This window comes from Vidua chalybeata, chromosome 18 (genome assembly GCF_026979565.1).
Source record: "Vidua chalybeata isolate OUT-0048 chromosome 18, bVidCha1 merged haplotype, whole genome shotgun sequence".
NCBI classification, from domain to species: domain Eukaryota; kingdom Metazoa; phylum Chordata; class Aves; order Passeriformes; family Viduidae; genus Vidua; species Vidua chalybeata.
In genome coordinates this window covers 12,512,663-12,530,814 of record NC_071547.1, presented here as the reverse complement: position 1 = coordinate 12,530,814, position 18,152 = coordinate 12,512,663, and the positions used below count along the sequence as shown (strand labels likewise).

The window sequence follows — 18,152 nt, the reverse complement described above, 5'->3', positions numbered from 1 at the left end:
CTTTTTGGGATCAGCCATATTCCGGGAGCATCACAGCCCTGTGAACATTGGATTTTTGCTCCCTGTAACACATGGATCCCACCGTGCCCATCCTCACATTCCAGCTTCTCCCAGCACATCCTGCTCTTCCAGACACCAAAGCACCTTGGCACATCCCAGCAGGGCAAAACCTCGCCAGGCTCCTTTCTGTGGAAATCCTATAACGCCTTTCTGTGGAAATCCTATAACATCCACCCTCCCCGCCCCGCGCGCCGCTGTCAATCCCTGCCCTCCCGCCGGCTCCTGAAAGCAGTGACGGGCCCTTTGTCCTGGTGTCTGCTCCTGTTTTTCAGCGCCTGTTGAAACCCTCTGTTTTTTTCCCCCAAAGCCGGTGATAAGCGTTTGACTGATCCCACCGAGCAGGCGGGGATGAGCCATTCAGGCAGGATTGACACCTAAAGGGATTTGCATTAAACACTTCAAACTCGCTCGGCTTTTTTATTTTATTTTATTCCCCATTTTTATTTTTTTTTATCTGTCATTATACATTTTGCAAATTCCTGCATGAAATTACGGCCCCAATCGCTGGCATTCACCCATCTGAGAAGGAATCGCTCCCGGCACTGATTTTCCCGAGCATCCCGAGGCAGGAATTAGCCCCGACGAGCTCTGCCTTGCGGGCTTGGTTTGGGCTCTGCCGGCCGAGGGATGCACGGGATAAAGGAGGAAAATGAGGAATTCTGGGTCTGCAGAGGGTTACCGGGTGTGAGAGGTGAAGGAGAGGGGGATGCTGGGGGTGCTCACGATGTGCCAAGGGACGAGATGCGGGATTTTGGGAAAGGTTTGGGGAGCCAAGGGCTGCATGGAACAGGGGTTGATCTCAATGTGCTGCTGGGGACCTGCAGCGAGGGGTAGAATCCCGGGAATACCCAGCTTTGGAGCCTTCTGGAGCAGGGAAGAGGATGGGACAACCGTGGAGAGTGGCAAAGGAAATAGTGGGAGATGTCCAGATTTCGGGATCTGCTCCAAATCTGGCAGGGAAGATACCCTTGGCCCGTGGTGGCATTTTCCTGCCATCCCTGGAGGGTGCTCTGGGTGTCTCCCAGATTTTGGGGGGCTCTAAGCCTCGAGACGGACCAGGTGTGGTTCTCTCTGTTCCCTCAAAACGCTTTGGAGCCAAAATAAAAAATATCTGCTCCATAATCCTGCCTCTCTTTCCCGAAGCAGGGTTGACTTGGACCTTATCGCTATGGAAAATTGAAATTAGGTGGACGTTTTCCCTTGGTTTTTTTTTCCTTCTGTTTGGTTGGGGTTTTTTTGGGGTTTTTTTATTCCCCCTTTTTGCCTCTGCTGTCCTTGTGGAACTGGAAGCCTGGCACAGGGAAGAGGGTTCGCCCTGCCCAGCTGGGATGGGGAATTTAGGCTGGGAGGACCAGGATGCATTTCCAACATGTTTTTCCCCACTTTGGGTAAATGAGAGGAGGATGGAAATGTTTGCCTTGGACACTTCCAGGGATCCAGGGGCAGCCACAGCTTCTCTGGGCACCCTGTGCCACAGCCTGCACACCCTCCTGGGGAAGAATTCCTTCCCAAAATCCCATCTAAATCTCCCCTCTTTTAGTTTGAAAGCCTTTCCCTTTGTCCTGTCACTATGGAATCATGGAGTGGTTCGGGCTGGGAAGGACCTTGGAGATTATCTCGTTCCAACCTGTGTAGGAGAATGGATGATGGATGGATGATGGATGGATGGATGGATGGATGGATGGATGGATGGATGGATGATGGATGGATGGATGATGGATGGATGGATGATGGATGGATGGATGGATGATGGATGGATGGATGGATGATGGATGGATGATGGATGGATGGATGGATGATGGATGGATGGATGATGGATGGATGATGGATGGATGGATGATGGATGGATGGATGGATGATGGATGGATGATGGATGGATGGATGATGGATGGATGGATGGATGGATGATGGATGGATGATGGATGGATGGATGATGGATGGATGGATGAGGGATGGATGACGGATGGATGGATGGATGGATGATGGATGGATGGATGATGGATGGATGGATGGATGGACGGATGGATGGATGGATGAATGGATGGATGATGGATGGATGGATAGATGGATGATGGATGGATGATGGATGGATGGATGATGGATGGATGGATGAGGGATGGATGATGGATGGATGGATGGATGGATGATGGATGGATGATGGATGGATGGATGGATGGATGGATGGATGGATGATGGATGGATGGATGGATGGATGGATGATGGATGGATGGATGGATGATGGATGGATGATGGATGGATGACGGATGGATGGATGGATGGATGGATGATGGATGGATGGATGGATGGATGGATGGATGGATGGATGGATGATGGATGGATGATGGATGGATGGATGATGGATGGATGGATCCATGGATGGATGGATCCATGGATGGATGGATGATGGATGGATGGAGGATGGATGGATGGATGGATGATGGATGGATGATGGATGGTGGATGGATGGATGATGGATGGATGGATGGATGGATGGATGGATGGATGGATGATGGATGGATGGATGGATGATGGATGGATGGATGGATGGATGGATGGATGGATGGATGATGGATGGATGGATGGATGGATGGATGGATGATGGATGGATGGATGATGGATGGATGGATGATGGATGGATGGATGGATGGATGGATGGATGGATGGATGATGGATGGATGGATGGATGGATGATGGATGGATGATGGATGGATGACGGATGGATGGATGGATGGATGGATGATGGATGGATGGATGGATGGATGGATGGATGGATGGATGGATGGATGATGGATGGATGATGGATGGATGGATGATGGATGGATGGATCCATGGATGGATGGATCCATGGATGGATGGATGATGGATGGATGGAGGATGGATGGATGGATGGATGATGGATGGATGATGGATGGTGGATGGATGGATGATGGATGGATGATGGATGGATGGATGATGGATGGATGGATGGATGGATGGATGGATGGATGGATGGATGATGGATGGATGGATGATGGATGGATGGATGGATGGATGGATGATGGATGGATGGATGGATGGATGGATGGATGGATGGATGATGGATGGATGGATGATGGATGGATGGATGGATGATGGATGGATGGATGGATGGATGGATGATGGATGGATGGATGATGGATGGATGGATGGATGGATGGATGGATGGATGGATGGATGGATGGATGGATGATGCATCGATGATGGAGGGATGGGTGGATGACCCCTCATGGCAACAAGAACTTTATGAGGTGCCCATGACTGGCCTCATCTCCAGCCCTGCCCCAAGGATGGTTTTTGACCCTTTTTTGCCCAAGATGCCCCAAACAGGGCTTGGTTTGCTCCATGTCCCTCAGGCACTCCTTGTCCCCAAGCCAGGGGACAGTGTCCCCTGTCCCTGTGAGCCCCCTGTGCCAGGGGGACAGCCTGCTCCTCTCCATGGTTTGGTTCCTGCCCCTCTTCCCTCAGGGTAGGGATCAAAGCCATGGGGAGAGAGGCAGCCAGCCCAGTCACCCAGTTGGATCCTGGTGTTTATTATTCTTTATTATTTTTTCTTCTCCTGAAGAAACAGAGAGAGGAAAAAAAATATCTCTCTGTCCAAAATCACTCATCCTTCCTAATAATGAGAGCTGTCAGCAGCCCTGCTTGGCAAGGAAATGATGCTCGCAGTAAATATTTGGTCTGGAACTGATTTATGGGTGGAAAAAAACGAGATTAGTGCTTAATCACTGCCTTTCAGGAAGGGCTTTGGGCCGGGGTTGAGCTGAGGGGGAGCTGGGGCCATGCCAGGGAAGCAGCACTTGGATTTTTGGTTGAGACCCCATGGTTGGGTTGGGATTGAACAGCAGCAGGTGAGGGCATGGACTGGATTTGGGGCCACCAGGCAAGATTAGATGGGATATTGGGAAGGAATTGTTCCGGGTGAGGGTGGGGAGGCCCTGGCACAGGGTGCCCAGAGAAGCTGTGGCTGCCCCTGGATCCCTGGAATGGTTCCAGGCCAGGCTGGAGCAGCCTGGGACAGTGAAGGTGTCCCTGCTCATGTCCTTTAATGAGCCCTAATGTCCCTTCCCACCCAACCCATTCCATGACTCCATGACCATCAGCTGTGGGGCTGACCCCAAGGAGTTCCAAGCCCAGAGAGCCGCTCAGCTGGACCAGCCTGGAACCATCCACCCCATCCTGAGCCCAGCACACCCAAAGAGGTCCTTGCAGCCACCCTAAGCACAGCAGCAGCTTTCCTGTGTGAGGAAATAATTAACTTATTAGAGGATGGTTTAATTTTTTTCATTAAGAGGCCATTTCCTATCGCCTGGCAGGGCCAGATGCCCCTGGGCACCGCTGGGAGTGGTGGGACATGCTCAGCTCCAGAGCCTGCCCACCCTGCCAGGGAACAATTCCTTCCCAATATCCCATCCATCCCTGCCCTCTGGCACTGGGAAGCCATTCCCTGTGTCCTGTCCCTCCATCCCTTGTCCCCAGTCCCTCTCCAGCTCTCCTGGAGCCCCTTTAGGCCCTGCAAGGGGCTCTGAGCTCTCCCTGGAGCCTTCTCCTCTCCAGGTGGGCACCCCCAGCTCTCCCAGCCTGGCTCCAGAGCAGAGGGGCTCCAGCCCTTGGAGCAGCTCCGTGGCCTCCTCTGGACTGGCTCCAGCAGCTCCAGGTCCTTCCTGTGCTGGGACACAGAGTTGGATGCAGTTCCCATTGGGATGCAGGGATTATGGATGGAACATTCCGGGGATCCTTGAGCTGTTGCACTGCCAGGATGTTCTCGAAGGATCTCTGTCCCAAATGCTGCAGATCTCCAGCGGGCTGAGCTGCCTTTCCCAGGGCTGTCTCTCTGCTCCTGACTCCATGGCAGCCGGAGCGGGAGCGGATGAGCTGGAGCGGCTCCGCAGTGCCAGGATCCTGCAGCCCAGCGCATCTGAGCTGCCAGTGCCACTCTGCATCCCAAATCCTTCCGGTCTGGTGCAGCTTTGGGATCATCTGAGCCAGCAGGACAACACTGGGCCTTGTCCCAGTGTGGAAAAATGGGACAGGAGGGAGAAGCGGGCGACTCCTCCCCACTGCTCTGCAGAATTTCATTTCTGAGGAATTTCTCCCAGTGCTTCGGGTTGTCCACACCACAGCCCTGTGCCTTGACAAGCTGATTCCTGGGAATCTCTTGGGGTCCCTCACATTCTCCACTGCAGCCCACCTTTGCTTGGGCCCTATATTTGATATAGTGACATTAAATGTGACCATTTAGGGGATTTGACAAGGTCAAATCCCGTGGCTGACAGGCTTTTGGACTAAATGATTTTTTTTCCACCCAGGTTCTCAGGAGGAAAAGCTCTGAAATGCTCCTTAATGAAAATTGCCTTTGTTTGATGGCAGAGAGGGATTGGGAATTCTCATGGGGAAGTGGGACTAATTATCACATGGAAGATGATGCAACAACACCCCCATCCCACGGGTGCCACCAGCCCGTCCCCAACTCCTTTCCCTTCACTTTCCCCTCCTTTTTCCTCTTTTCCCTCCCAGAGTCAAGAAGAAGAACAAACCCCTGAACCTCAAGATCCACAACAGCGTGGGGAGCTGTGAGAACATCCCGGCCCAGCGCTCCCCTCTCCTCTCCGAGCGCTCCCTGCGCTCCTTCTTTGTGGGGTACCCGCCCTTCCTGCCCTCCACTCCGCCCGTCCACACTGAAGCCACCTTCTCAGCAAGTAAGTGCCCGTGGCCCCTTCGGATCCCTCTTCCAAGGGGTGGGAGATGCCAAGCAGAGGGTGGGAGTGGGCACTTTTGGAGCCAATGGTTTGGAGGACGTTGGTTGAGCGTTGTGGAATGAGCCCAGCCCTTGTGGAGGTGCCTCATGTTGGTGTTTAGAGATCTGTGGGTGCTTCTGGGCAAAGATAGCCCCAAAAACTGGATTATTTCTGGTTTTTGGGAAAGCCACAAGGTTTCTGTGCTGTCTGGGTTGGTGGCACTGCCTGGATGTCACCTAAAAGTGACTTTTGTGAGGGCTGCTTTTTAAACCTTTGTGGTGTCACCTCCCCTGCTTGCTGGATGTGGAGCTGATGTGGAGTTTTGGGAAGCCAGTTCTGGTGCCGACCCCATGGAGCTGATCCCAGCAGCCAGCCCTGATCCCACCTGACAGGGTTTTGTCCTCTCCCAGGAGATGCTGGTGGTGGCACTCACTGGGTGGGTTTGGCTCCATGAGCTCACCCAGGTCTGGGAGGAACAGCCTGACCCTCATTTCCTGGTCCCATACCAGCGCTGGGATTAATTCCACAGGGATTGAAACTTTTCCAAGCCAGGCGTGGCTCTTGGCCCAAGAAGAACTTCCCTGGAAACACATGGCAGCTGCTGGGAGTGATTCCCAGCCAAGTTCCCTTTGCCTCTTGTTCCTAAAACTTCCTCCAACTCCACACCCAGGCTGGGTTTCTATCACTCTCCCTTCCCTGGATTTTTCCCTTGTTTCCTTTCTGGAAGTGTCTTCCTGGCTTGTTTTGGGGTCTTCCACTCATTCCTCCTGCTCAAGAAGCAGGCTGGAGAAGGTTTCACAGACAAAGAAGGGTTAGCAGCCCCCTTCCCTTCCCTTCCCTTCCCTTCCCTTCCCTTCCCTTCCCTTCCCTTCCCTTCCCTTCCCTTCCCTTCCCTTCCCTTCCCTTCCCTTCCCTTCCCTTCCCTTCCCTTCCCTTCCCTTCCCTTCCCTTCCCTTCCCTTCCCTTCCCTTCCCTTCCCTTCCCTTCCCTTCCCTTCCCTTCCCTTCCCTTCCCTTCCCTTCCCTTCCCTTCCCTTCCCTTCCCTTCCCTTCCCTTCCCTTCCCTTCCCTTCCCTTCCCTTCCCTTCCCTTCCCTTCCCTTCCCTTCCCTTCCCTTCCCTTCCCTTCCCTTCCCCTCCCCTGCAGTTTGGGATCACCGAGGGCTCATCCAGCCAGTCCTGCTGTCCTTTTCCTCCTGTCCCTTTGGCTTTGGGGACAGTGGCACCTGGCAGGAGCTCTGCAGGCAGACAATGCTGTTCCCAGAGACATCCAACACCCGACTCCGCGTTTGCCTGGAGCGAGGGTGATTTTTGCCTTGCTGTTTCCCACATGGAATTGTTGTGCTCAACTCGCAGCCCGGACCAACAGAGCAGGAACCACAGACCAAACCCCATTCCCAGCCAGCCCTGAGTGTCTCCTGGGATTAGTTTTGCTCACGCCTCAGTGTTGGATTGCATGCCATGGTGTGACATCCTGATGGAACGTGGCACCGCCGCAGTGGGATGTGATGGGAAGTGATGGGCTGGCAAGTGCCTAATCCCGATGTTGGACTTTAAGCCAGCTGATGTGACATCTGAGCTGGGTAAATGGGATTGTCACGTTGGAAAGGGGAACTGCCCAGGTTAGAAGGGGACTCTTTCCTTACTGGAGAGATGCTCTGGGAACAGCTCCTGCTTCGGATGATCCCCTCTGCTCCGGCTCAGGTTTGGTTTTATCCTGCTGGATCCATCCTGGATCATCCTTCCACCTACTGGACCTGGCTGTGATCCACAGGGTTGGAAGGGACCTTAAAGGCCATCCCATTCCAAGCCCCTACATGGACAGGGACACTTCCCAAATTCCATGTGGAATATCTGCCACGTGCACTAATGGAGAGAGCAGGTGACTGCCTTTGTACCTTGGATCCTGCATGGATTTCTATCCTGGGGAGGGAAAGCTGCTGGAGCAGCTGCTCTGGAATCTCTCCCATCCTATTTCAGCCCTAAAAGCAGCACGAGCAAGGCCTGGGATGTCTCATGAAGGGACTTTGCTGTAGAGCATCTCCCTGGGGTGCTTGGCTCCCAGCTGGGACCACGTGGGAAGTAAACCCAGGGTGGTGGGGAGACACTGGGACAGTGTCCCTGGAACTGCCGCAGGCTGAGACATTGGAACTCTGCCACTGCAGCTGGCACAGGGTGCCCAGAGCAGCTGTGGCTGCCCCTGGATCCCTGGCAGTGCCCAAGGCCAGGCTGGATGGGGCTTGGAGCAACCTGGGATAGTGGAAGGTGTCCCTGCCCATGGCAGTGGGTGGGAATGGATCAGCTTTAAGATTCTTTCCCACCCAAACCATTCCATGGATATTATGATTTGTCTCTGGACTGGGATTTTTTGCCTGGTGGTTGGAGATATTCCTAATCCTGGATATCTTCTGCTGTTGAACTCTTTTGGGAAGAGGCTCCAGCCTCTTGGGTGTCTCCTCTTAATCTCTCCATGGGATTCACCCACCTTGGGAGCATTTTGGTCACATTTGGGATATTTGGGGTAAGTGCAAAGCCTCCTGGCCATTTCTTGGCTTTGCACTGACTCATCCTGGGATTCTTACCAAGTCCACTGCCATCGATTTTCTCTGTCCCATTCATAATGGGAGCGTGTTTGCTGTAGTAGTGTTGGATTATGGACTTTTCTGACCGCTCTCTACAAATCCATTTTCTACATAGTAGCAGAAGGAGGGTTTGTTTATCAGGCTGTCTCTGTGATGGATAACGCTTTCCCAGCAGCTCCCTGCCATCCAGACAGGGGCCAGGAGATGAGGAAGGGACAATTGTGACAAAACAGTCTCCATGCCCGTGCTTCAGCACCGCTGCCACCCCTGCAAGATGCTCCAGGTGTCCTTGGCGAGGGTTTGGCGCTCTCTGAGGGCATCACCGCCCACCCCAGGGAGGGCGCAACCCCGCAATAATGAAATAGGGAAGCTCCAGGTGCTTTTCCCCACGCAGGACACGGCCAGGCGCCCCAGCTGGGAGCCAGCCGGAATTCACCGCGGCGCTGCCGGGATGGCAGCGGGGGCAGCGAGAGCGTCACGGCCACGGCAGCGCCGCCGTCCCCGTCACCTCCGAGGCGCGCGGGTGCCACTCAGGAGCGGCGCTGGCTGTCACAGCTGCCTGTCACCGCCGGGGAGCGGGGTGGCAGGGCCCTTCTGCCGTGTCGCCTGTCAGGGACACGCCGGAGGTGGCTGTCACCATTCCCCCGGCCGGTTTTCCCCTTCCCGGCTCTCCTGCTGGCACAGCTGATCCCATCAAGCGCGGCTGTTGATTTTGGGATGAGCTGTGCCGCGCGGAGCAGGAGCCTTGACCTTTGCTGGAGCGGCGAAGGAAAACACGGAGGTGTCGGAAGGAGGGTGGCATTCCCTGGCACCGCGGCTGGGCTGTCACAGGCAGTGCCACCACATCGGGAAGCGGGTTTTGGCTTTTGGGAACCCCTCGGGAAGCAGGGATGGGGTGGCTGACCGGGGGAAGTCTCCATGGGGCTGCCCAGTGCGAAATTCCACTTGTGCCCAATGAAATGCCAGCTCGGAGCGGGAGAGGGCGGCGGGGGAATTAGGTGAGGGGAATCATGGCCGGGAGAGTTCGGATTTTTGAGGCAGGCAGGAGGTTGCTGGTGATAAAGGTTTTAAATAATGACTGGCACGGGGGCAGCTCCGGGGCGCTGGAGCGGGCGGAGGGAGGGAACAGGGAGAGAGGGAGGCAAAGAGGGAGGATGGGGGAGAGGCAGCCGCTGTCACGCTTCAAAGCGTGCGAGGACCAGCCGATCCCGCGGCCACTTCTCCATCACGGGGTCCCCACGACAAAGCCCGACCTTCCCACCCTGAAACAAGACGCGCTCATGGGGTTTTTCCCCCTTGTAGTTAGCGCTAATGATGGCAATGTGGGGGGTGTCAATGAGAATATTCCTCCCGTGCTGGGTGGAGGCCGCTGCATCTCCCCCGGGGCACCCCCCCGAGTTAACACTGCGAGGAATCCGGGTAAAGGGGAGAATCCCCAATTAACTCCAGAGCCCCCAAGCCCTCGGGGCTGATCCCCGGTGCCTTTCCCTGCCCTCCTGCCCCGCTCCGCTGCTTTTCCCTCCTGCCAACAGCGGCTCTATTGTTAAACGCCGCGATCCTACGTGGCTCGCTGCCGCTGATGAAGGTAATTAGCTGTGAGTCACGTCGGGCTCATTTACGTTACGAGGTCAAAATCCCCGCTACACTTCAATACATTTTTGCAGCGAGCACATTTAGAAAGTAATTAAAAGGCTCAGCAGCCGCCGTTGCCTCCATCCCCTCTCCCCCTCGCCGGGCTGGCAGGATTTAATTGAGGCCAGCCGAAAGTTAGTGGGAATAAATTGTGGCTGATAACGTGGAGGTTGTAATTTAATTCCGGGAGAAGAGCTGCTCTGGCCCGGGTGTTTGGCTCTTCAGGGAGCTGCGTTGGAGGGGGGATGATGACAACTCACTTTTGTAACAGGATTTAGTGAGGAGGGAATGACGCTCAGGGAGGCATGAGGCTGGGCATGGAGGGGTCACTGTGAGATTTGTGGACCAAATTCCCACCCCGGGAGGTTGTGGATGTGGAGGGATGCTGGGCCAGCAGCCCAGGGTGAGTTAGCACAAAGGCTGGTGAGAAAATATCAAAAATATTGGTAATGTGGTGCTGGGGACATGAACTCCCCTCCTTGACCTTGAAGGGAGCTTTTATAAATTTTTTTAATTTATAAATTTTATAAATTAGGGAGAGTGACTTTTTACACGGGTGTGGATAAAACCAGGACACAGGGAATGGCTTCCCAGTGCCAGAGGGCAAGGATGGATGGGATATTGGGAAGGAATTGTTCCCTGGCAGGGTGGGCAGGCCCTGGCACAGGGTGCCCAGAGCAGCTGTGGCTGCCCCTGGATCCCTGGCAGTGCCCAAGGTGAGGTTGGACAGGGCTTGGAGCAGCCTGGGACAGTGGGAGGTGTCCCTGCCCATGGGAATGAGGTGATTTTAATGTCCCTTCCCACCCAAACCATTCCATGACTGTGTGATTCTGACATCTCAATTGCTGCCTCTGCCTGAGGAATGACCAGAAGGAGAGAAGGATCCAGAGCTGCTGCTGGTCGGAGGTGCTGGAGCAGGATCAGCTGGGGCTGTTCCCAGGATTTCTAACCCGGGGAGAGGGATGTAAATGTAACCTTCAGCCGGCGAGTGCAATTAGAGCCCCGTGCCTGCCGCTATATTAAAATGGGATATTAAAGCAAACAGCGGCTCTCCCCGCTCCCTGGGCTAATATCCAGCGCTTGTTTAGCCAGGGATTTGCTGGCACTCTGAGCAAACAGCCGGGAGCCACCGCTGGTGCCCGGGAAACCTCTCAAATCCCTGAGTGAAAATCCAGCCTTTGGATCCCGGCATGGATCCGCTCCCGGGGCTGAGCATCCTGCGGGGCAGGACCTTTCCCGTGGCTGGGAGGAGCAGGAGGAGGAGGAGCAGCTTTTCCACCCTTGCCGAGGCTGAAGGAGGATGTGGAATCCAAGCATGGCCATGCTCCTGATTACCTTCCTGCTCCAGCAGCGCCAGTGAACTTCCCTCTTTTTCCTTATCCCTCTCCCTGCTTTTCCCTTGGAAGGAGAGCACCGGGACTGCTTTTAACCCGTGATGTCTTATTAAAAACTGATGATGAGGCTGTTCCAGCTTTATTTTCCCATTCTTGTTTGGACATCGTGATGTGATTCCAAACGTTTTGCAATCCCACCCTGCCTGCACACGGATGCACCCTCTTCTCTCCCCTCCCTGGTCCAAACTGGGTGAAGGGATTTCAGACTGGAGATCCCGATTCCCACAGACCCACAAATCCCAGAGCTCTCCTACTTTCCAGTCAGGGAGCTCAGAGAGGCATTCCAGGGGCAAATAGCAGGAAAATCCCATTTTTTGTGCACATCCTCTGCTCCCCTTCTCAAAAAACCTGAACCCCAGCTCTGGGTGTTGTTTCCCGGTCTCTCCCTGCAGATACGCTGTCAGTGCCTCGCTGGTCCCCGCAGATCCCTCGGCGGGATTTAGGAAACTCCATAAAACACAGGTAGGGCCCCCCCTGCTGCCGCGCCAGGCTGGGGGATGAGGGATGGGCATTTCCCTTCCCATCTCTGCTCCAGGACACAGAGATTGGGGACATTCCCTCTCTTTCCTGTGCTGGGCTGTGCTGTCCTCCAAGCGCATTTCAATTCCATTTCAGTTCAGATCTGGTTTAGATAAGGCTCGAGTTGCTATCAATAAATCTGTGTATTATCCGTGACCTTGCCAGCCTTCAGCAAATTCCCCATCTCCGCATTATAACCCTTCCATATCTCCCTGAAGAGGGAAAAGCATTGGGAAGAGTGCTGCTGTTTGATGGGAAGCTGCTTCCCAAGGGGCTGCAAACATAGGTCCCCAGGGCAGGCAGGGGTTTTGGGGGGTTCCTGGGGTGGGAATCACGGGGAGTTGGGATTGGATTCCCTTTGGAACAAGCTTCCAGAACCAAAGGAAGGCTCGGGGTTGTGTTTTGGCATCCCTAGAAAAATTCCTCAACACCTGCAGCGGAGTTTGAGGGCAGCAGAGAGAGGGTAAAGCAGGGCTCGGGAGGTAAGGGAGGCTTCAGCTCTCCCTCTCTGTGTTTCTCTCCACAGGTTTTCCACCAAGTACTGGATGTCTCAGACCTGCACCGTCTGCGGGAAGGGAATGTTGTTCGGCTTAAAATGCAAAAACTGCAAGTATGGCGCCACGCCGGAGCTGTTTGTGTCACTCCTTAAAACTGGGAGGGGATAATCGGGGTTTTGCTGGGGGAGCCGAGCAGGGATTTGGGCATGGAGACACCAACCAGGCTCTCACCAGCTCATCCTCCCAGGAAGCTTCAATGAGCTGTGGAATTGGGTGAATAACACCCCAAAGCAGGGCTGGGATGGGATCAGGCTCCTCGGGGAGGATGTGGCCGCCAGACCTCGGCTCTGCTCGCTCCAGAGCTCTGAGTCAGATCCTGACAGTCCCCCTTCCCTAAGCCTGGCTCTCGATCCCCACGTTATGGAGATTCCCTGTGGAATTATCTGCAGCACGTGGGGGATGGATGTGCTGGACCAGGCAGGGATAACTCTGGACATCAGGTGGGTTTTGCCCACAGTTTTGGGCTGCAGCCTCTATTTCTGCCGAGTTTTGGGCACCTCTGCGTCCTGGCAGGGTCCCCGAGGAGCCAAATCAGTTAATCCACGGTGCAAAGGAGAGGGGATAAAACGGGACAGGAGCGGGAAAACAGCGAGGCAGAGGCTTCAGCTGCTCCAAATCCGCCACAGCCCAGCCTTGGACAGCCCCGTGCGGCCACCAGCACTTGGGCAAGCTGCTGCTGGAGCCGGGATTGCCTTTCCTAGGGCCGGGAGCTGGGAATGTGTGATTGTCTGCGGGTAACGGAGCGGCAACGATCGCTGCTGCCGCTGATTAAGCGCTGATGAGTTGGTAAATTGGGATTTAAACCTGCCGAGAAGCGCTCGGTTACTCCACAGCTGGTGGGGCTTTTCTGGAAGGGATGTGATCAAATACAGGGATTTTAAAGGGGCGATTCCCATTGTATCCATGCTCAAGGAACTGGAGGCTTTTCCTGCGAGCTCTCCGTGCTGGAGGAGGGGTCCCTGACCAGCATCAGGGATGCTGTGGCTCTGGCTGTGCAAATCCCGCTCCCTGTAATCCTACAGAAAAGAACAAATCCATTTCCTGGCAGTCAAAAGTTGGGAGTGAACACAAAGGCATTTAGGTTTTTTCCAGCCTTGCCCCAGCGCTGCTTTCCCCAGAAAGCAGAGGGGAACCAACAGGTAAAACAAACAACCGGACCCCAAACCCCCAAGCCTCAAATACCAAATTAATTCCTGCCTTTCCCTCTAGGAACAGCTTTGTAATAAAAGCTAACATGGGCAGCTCCTGAATTTTCATTACCCAGCTCATTGACTTGAAGCTGCCGTTCTTTTTTTTTTCCCCCCATCATTTCCCCTTGTTTTGATAAATCCTTTCCTCCTTTTTCCCTTTTCCCCCATGGCTTTCTGCCGGCGTGGCAGAGCGTGAGCTGGGGATGCGTTTCCATCCTTAATTAAGGAGGAATTGGAAGGATTTGGGAGTCTGCCTATGCCTATATGCATGACCCGGGGGTGAAGCCCTCCAGACTCCTGCCCTGGCTCCGGGAAAAAAAAACGGGAAAAGTTCTGCAGAATATCCAGAGGCTGTAAATCCTCTCTGTATTTTGGCTAAATGTCCTTAAAAAAAAACAGGAGAGGAGGGCACAAGGACAGGGACACATCAGGGACCAGGGCAGCCCCACTTCTTCTCCCTCTGCTGCTTCTGAATTTAATTAAGCATCCAGCAGCAGGATGGTGGGAACGGGGATTTCATGGAATCATGGGATGGTTTGGGTTGGAAGGGACCTTAAAGATCATCCTGTCCCACTTTCCAGTAAACCCTTCCCCTCAGTGCAGGACTCTGCTCCTTTTATTGCAGCCAGCTCTGGTAGAAGTGACAATTTGGGACGTCCTCAAGCCTGGCTGGTCCAGAAAGGGTTAGTGGGGCAGAGCCCCCAGGTTTGGGAATTTCTGTGCTGCTCCAGTGGGATGGAAGCGTTTCCAAGGGTGTGCAGCCCCTGTGTCCTGCCAGTCAGCCCCTCCTGGTTCCCCGGGATGTGCATCCCCTACTGTTCCTTATCCCTGAGCCTGCTGCCTGGGGATGATGGGAAGCAGGGAGCCTGGAGGGTTCCCTGCCGACCAAAGCCGTGCATCCAGTCACTTTCCCAAGGGGAAAAGCGGGAAAAAGCCCTGAGCTCCGTCACAGAAACCCAGAATGGGCTGCATGGGAAGGGACCTTAAAGCCCATCCCACTCCACCCCAGCCGGGACAGGGACACCTTCCACCATCCCAGAGTGCTCCAAGCCCCGTCCAGCCTGGCCTGGGACACTTCCAGAGATCCAGGGGCAGGCACAGCTTCAACCACCCTGCCAGGGAACAATTCCTTCCCAATATCCCACCTATCCCTGTCCTCTGGCAGTGGGAAGAAGTTCCCCCTTATCCTGTCCCTCCATCCATCAATGTTCCCTCCTCACTCCTCTCTCTCTGTCCCCTGCCAGGCTCAAGTGCCACAACAAATGCACCAAAGAGGCCCCTCCGTGTCACCTGCTGATCATCCACCGCGGAGGTGAGGCCCCTCTGCTCCCCGCTCCGTGCCTCCGGGGATGTTGCCAGCGGGTAAAACTTTCGAAAGCCCCCCGGGCGATTCGGGAGCCGGACCCAGGCGGGGTCCCCGGCGGGACGGAGGCTCCCGAACCGCTTGGGCGCTCCGGGGAAATGTTACCCACCGTTTTTTCCGCTTGTAGGGAGACGAGCCGGTCGGGGCGAGGCAGATTTGCATTGCAAACCACTTCCACCCACCCTCCCCCTGCCTCCTTTTCTTTTCAGATTCCCCACCGCACGGGGTAAGTCCAACCAGGTTTTAGCCTTTTGCTTCTGTCGAGAGCTCAGGGCGGATGTGGGACCCCGAACCTCCCGGTGCATGCGGGGTCCCCGCGCCGGGGACGCGGCCGTGGCCCTGCGGATGCTCGTGGTGCTTTTGGAGCTGCCTTATCCCGCTCTCCTGCGGGAGAGCCCGGCCTAAAATCCACCCAGAGACAGGCAGAACCTCGCAGCAGGACGGCGGGGCGGCGCTTCCCACCTCTTTTCTTCCAGATTTTGGCTCCCTTGCTGGCCAGAGGACCGCGACTGCCTGAGGGAGACGCTTCCAATCGCTCTTGCCTTGAATTTTGAGCTCTTAAAGCTGTTCCTTTGTGCTAAACATCCCCCCGCAACCCGCTCCTTGGTTTAATCCCGGGGAAAACGATTGTGCTGGTGGCACCTCGGAGGGGGCAATTTTACAGCCTGCACCCCACCCCCACGCCCTCGCTTGCAGCAAATTTGGGTGGAAGCGGTTGAAGACCCCCCTGTCAGGCTCGGAGCTGCTGCAAACCCTGCCCGGGAGGCAGGGAAGGCAGTCGGGCTCCTGGGATGGGCAGGAGTTGGGATTTAGGGCTGTGATGTTGCAAGAGCCGGAGCTGCCCGCTGTGTGTTTCATGAGCAGCATGGCTTTAGGGTGGCCTCAGCATCACTGAAATACCTCCCCACCCCCCAAAAAAAATTCCCAAACCCAGCTCTTAATTCCCTTATCTTGGAGTCAAACTTTTCCTGAGCCTCCAACCTTCAGGCTGGCTTTTCCCCCAAAAAATCTCCCTGCTGAGAGTGTTCCGAGCTGGCTCCTTCCCTTCATCCCAAAAAGCTCCGGCAAGGAACAGGATTGTGCTGGCTGAGCCCCGGTTCACGGAGGGGCCGTGGCAGCTGCTGGATGCCCCAGATTGCCGCCTCACACCCCGGGGGGGTTGGCTGTGGCCGGGGTTCGGAGGATCCCGAAGTTCAGCTGCCGTCCCAGGCTGGAAGTGCTGCGGGAATCACTTTGGAGAGCGGTTTCAAGCACAGGGTGACTCTGAGCGCTCCTGCTGAGCTTTGATGTCCTTCCCTCTCTCTTCCCCTCCTCTCCATCCCCTTTTCCCTCTCTCCCTTGTTAATCCAGCAAGGTTAGTCCGGACAGAGTCGGTGCCCTGCGACATCAACAACCCCCTGAGGAAGCCCCCCCGGTATTCGGACCTGCACGTCAGCCAAACGCTCCCCAAAACCAACAAACTCAACAAGGTGAGGCCTGAGCCCCCCGTGCCCACACCCTGCCACAGGGACAGGACCCCCTGCACACAAATATCCGCAGCTTTGCAGAGAATTGTGGAATTCTTTAGGCTGGAAAGGATCGTTTAGGAAAATTGAGTTTGATTGTTCCCCCTGCCCTGCCAAGGCCACCACTGTCCCATGTCCCCAAGTGCCACATCTACACGGCTGCTAAATGACTCCACCCCTGCCCCGTGCCAGTGCCTGACCACCATTTCCATGAAGAAATTTTCCCAAAATCCACCCTGAGCCTCCCCTGTCCCAGCCTGAAGCCGTTCCCTCTCCTCCTGTCCCTGTTCCCTGGGAGCAGAGCCCGACCCCCCCCGGCTGTCCCCTCCTGTCAGGAGTTGTGCAGAGCCACAAGGTCCCCCCTGAGCCTCCTTTTCTCCAGGCTGAGCCCCTTTCCAGCTGCCTCAGCCTCTCCTGGGGCTCCAGCCCCTTCCCAGCTCCATTCCCTTCCCTAGATGTGTATCCAATGAAGTTATTTCTTTTAAAAATAAAATGGGATCAGCACTTCCAGAACAGCCTGGGTCCTGCTGTCCCAGTCCTGCTCCATTGTGGCCTCTGAGTCTCCAGGTCCAAGCTGAATTTGGGGTGGTTTGAGGTCTCTGCTTGCAGTGGAGACTTCAATAAATAACAAATTTATCGTTGCAAATAAAACCAGCCTGGAATTGGATTGTCCCTGGCGAAGCTGCTCAAGCCAGACCTGCCAGAGCACCTGGCTCACTCCTGCTCTGCCTTGATACAATAAACCCATCACAGGGCTGGTTCTGATGGAATTTAAAGCCTGTTGGCCTCCAGTGGAAAATTCCTTGGAAGAAGGGCAGGGTGAGAGGTTGGCAGGCTGGAAGTGCTCAGAAAGAGGGATATCACTGACCTGATGGGGAAGGGATCAACAAAACCCTGAATTCCCAAAGCCTGGCTGAGCTCCTCCAGCCCTCAGCGTCTTCTGGCTCTGGGAAAAGTTTGGGTACCAAGATGCTCCTAGAGATGCTGATTTTAAACCTAAATCTTTTTAGGAATTTCTTGGTGTAGGGATCTGCTCTGGTTTTGTTGTTTTGGGGTGGTGCTTTTGTCCTGAGCACTCCCCTTCAAGTTGAAATTTCCCCTCTAAATATTCTTACTTCAGCAGGGCCCCCTTCTTACTTTGGTATCTCTAAAAGCATTTCTTTAAAGATATCATGAATAAAATCATGGAATGGCTTGAATTGGAAGAGACCTTAAATTCCTCTAATTCCAACCCCCCATGAAATCTTATTGTTTTGACCTTCACTGGTTGCTTAAAAAAGAATTTACCTGACCAAGATTATTGAGCATGGAATGATGAGCAATATGGGTTTCCTGGAAAGCCCAGCTCATTTAAGAATTAATTAATTAGGACAAAATTACCTGCTGGGGAAGGCTCGTGCAGATTTTTTAACCTTGGAGGGAAATTCTGTGGGGATGGGAATGCTCAGCACTGCTCACACCCTGTTCAGTGGCTCCAAGCTGGGCAGCAAGGGAGCAAATTCTGGCCTCGATTTTCCTTTTGGGATCCAAGACATCCAAGCAGGTTTTCCTGCCTGTTGGCTCTCGGTGGTCCCTTCCCACCCGTCCCAGTGTGCACCC

General features: G+C 54.7%; 1 protein-coding gene across 3 annotated transcripts in view; it reads left to right on the top strand.

Moving 5' to 3' along the window:
• KSR2 (kinase suppressor of ras 2) overlaps positions 1-18,152 on the top strand; it is an 81,163-nt gene that overhangs the window by 26,722 nt on the left and 36,289 nt on the right. For 2 of the 3 annotated variants that reach the window (XM_053959146.1, XM_053959147.1), the window contains exons 5-10: positions 5,593-5,774; positions 11,812-11,881; positions 12,465-12,548; positions 14,930-14,997; positions 15,176-15,274; positions 16,399-16,517. In XM_053959146.1, coding sequence (XP_053815121.1) covers positions 5,593-5,774; positions 11,812-11,881; positions 12,465-12,548; positions 14,930-14,997; positions 15,176-15,274; positions 16,399-16,517 — 622 coding nt within the window. The remainder of the gene's footprint in view (positions 1-5,592; positions 5,775-11,811; positions 11,882-12,464; positions 12,549-14,929; positions 14,998-15,175; positions 15,275-16,398; positions 16,518-18,152) is intronic. The other variant, XM_053959148.1, reaches the window with a different exon arrangement.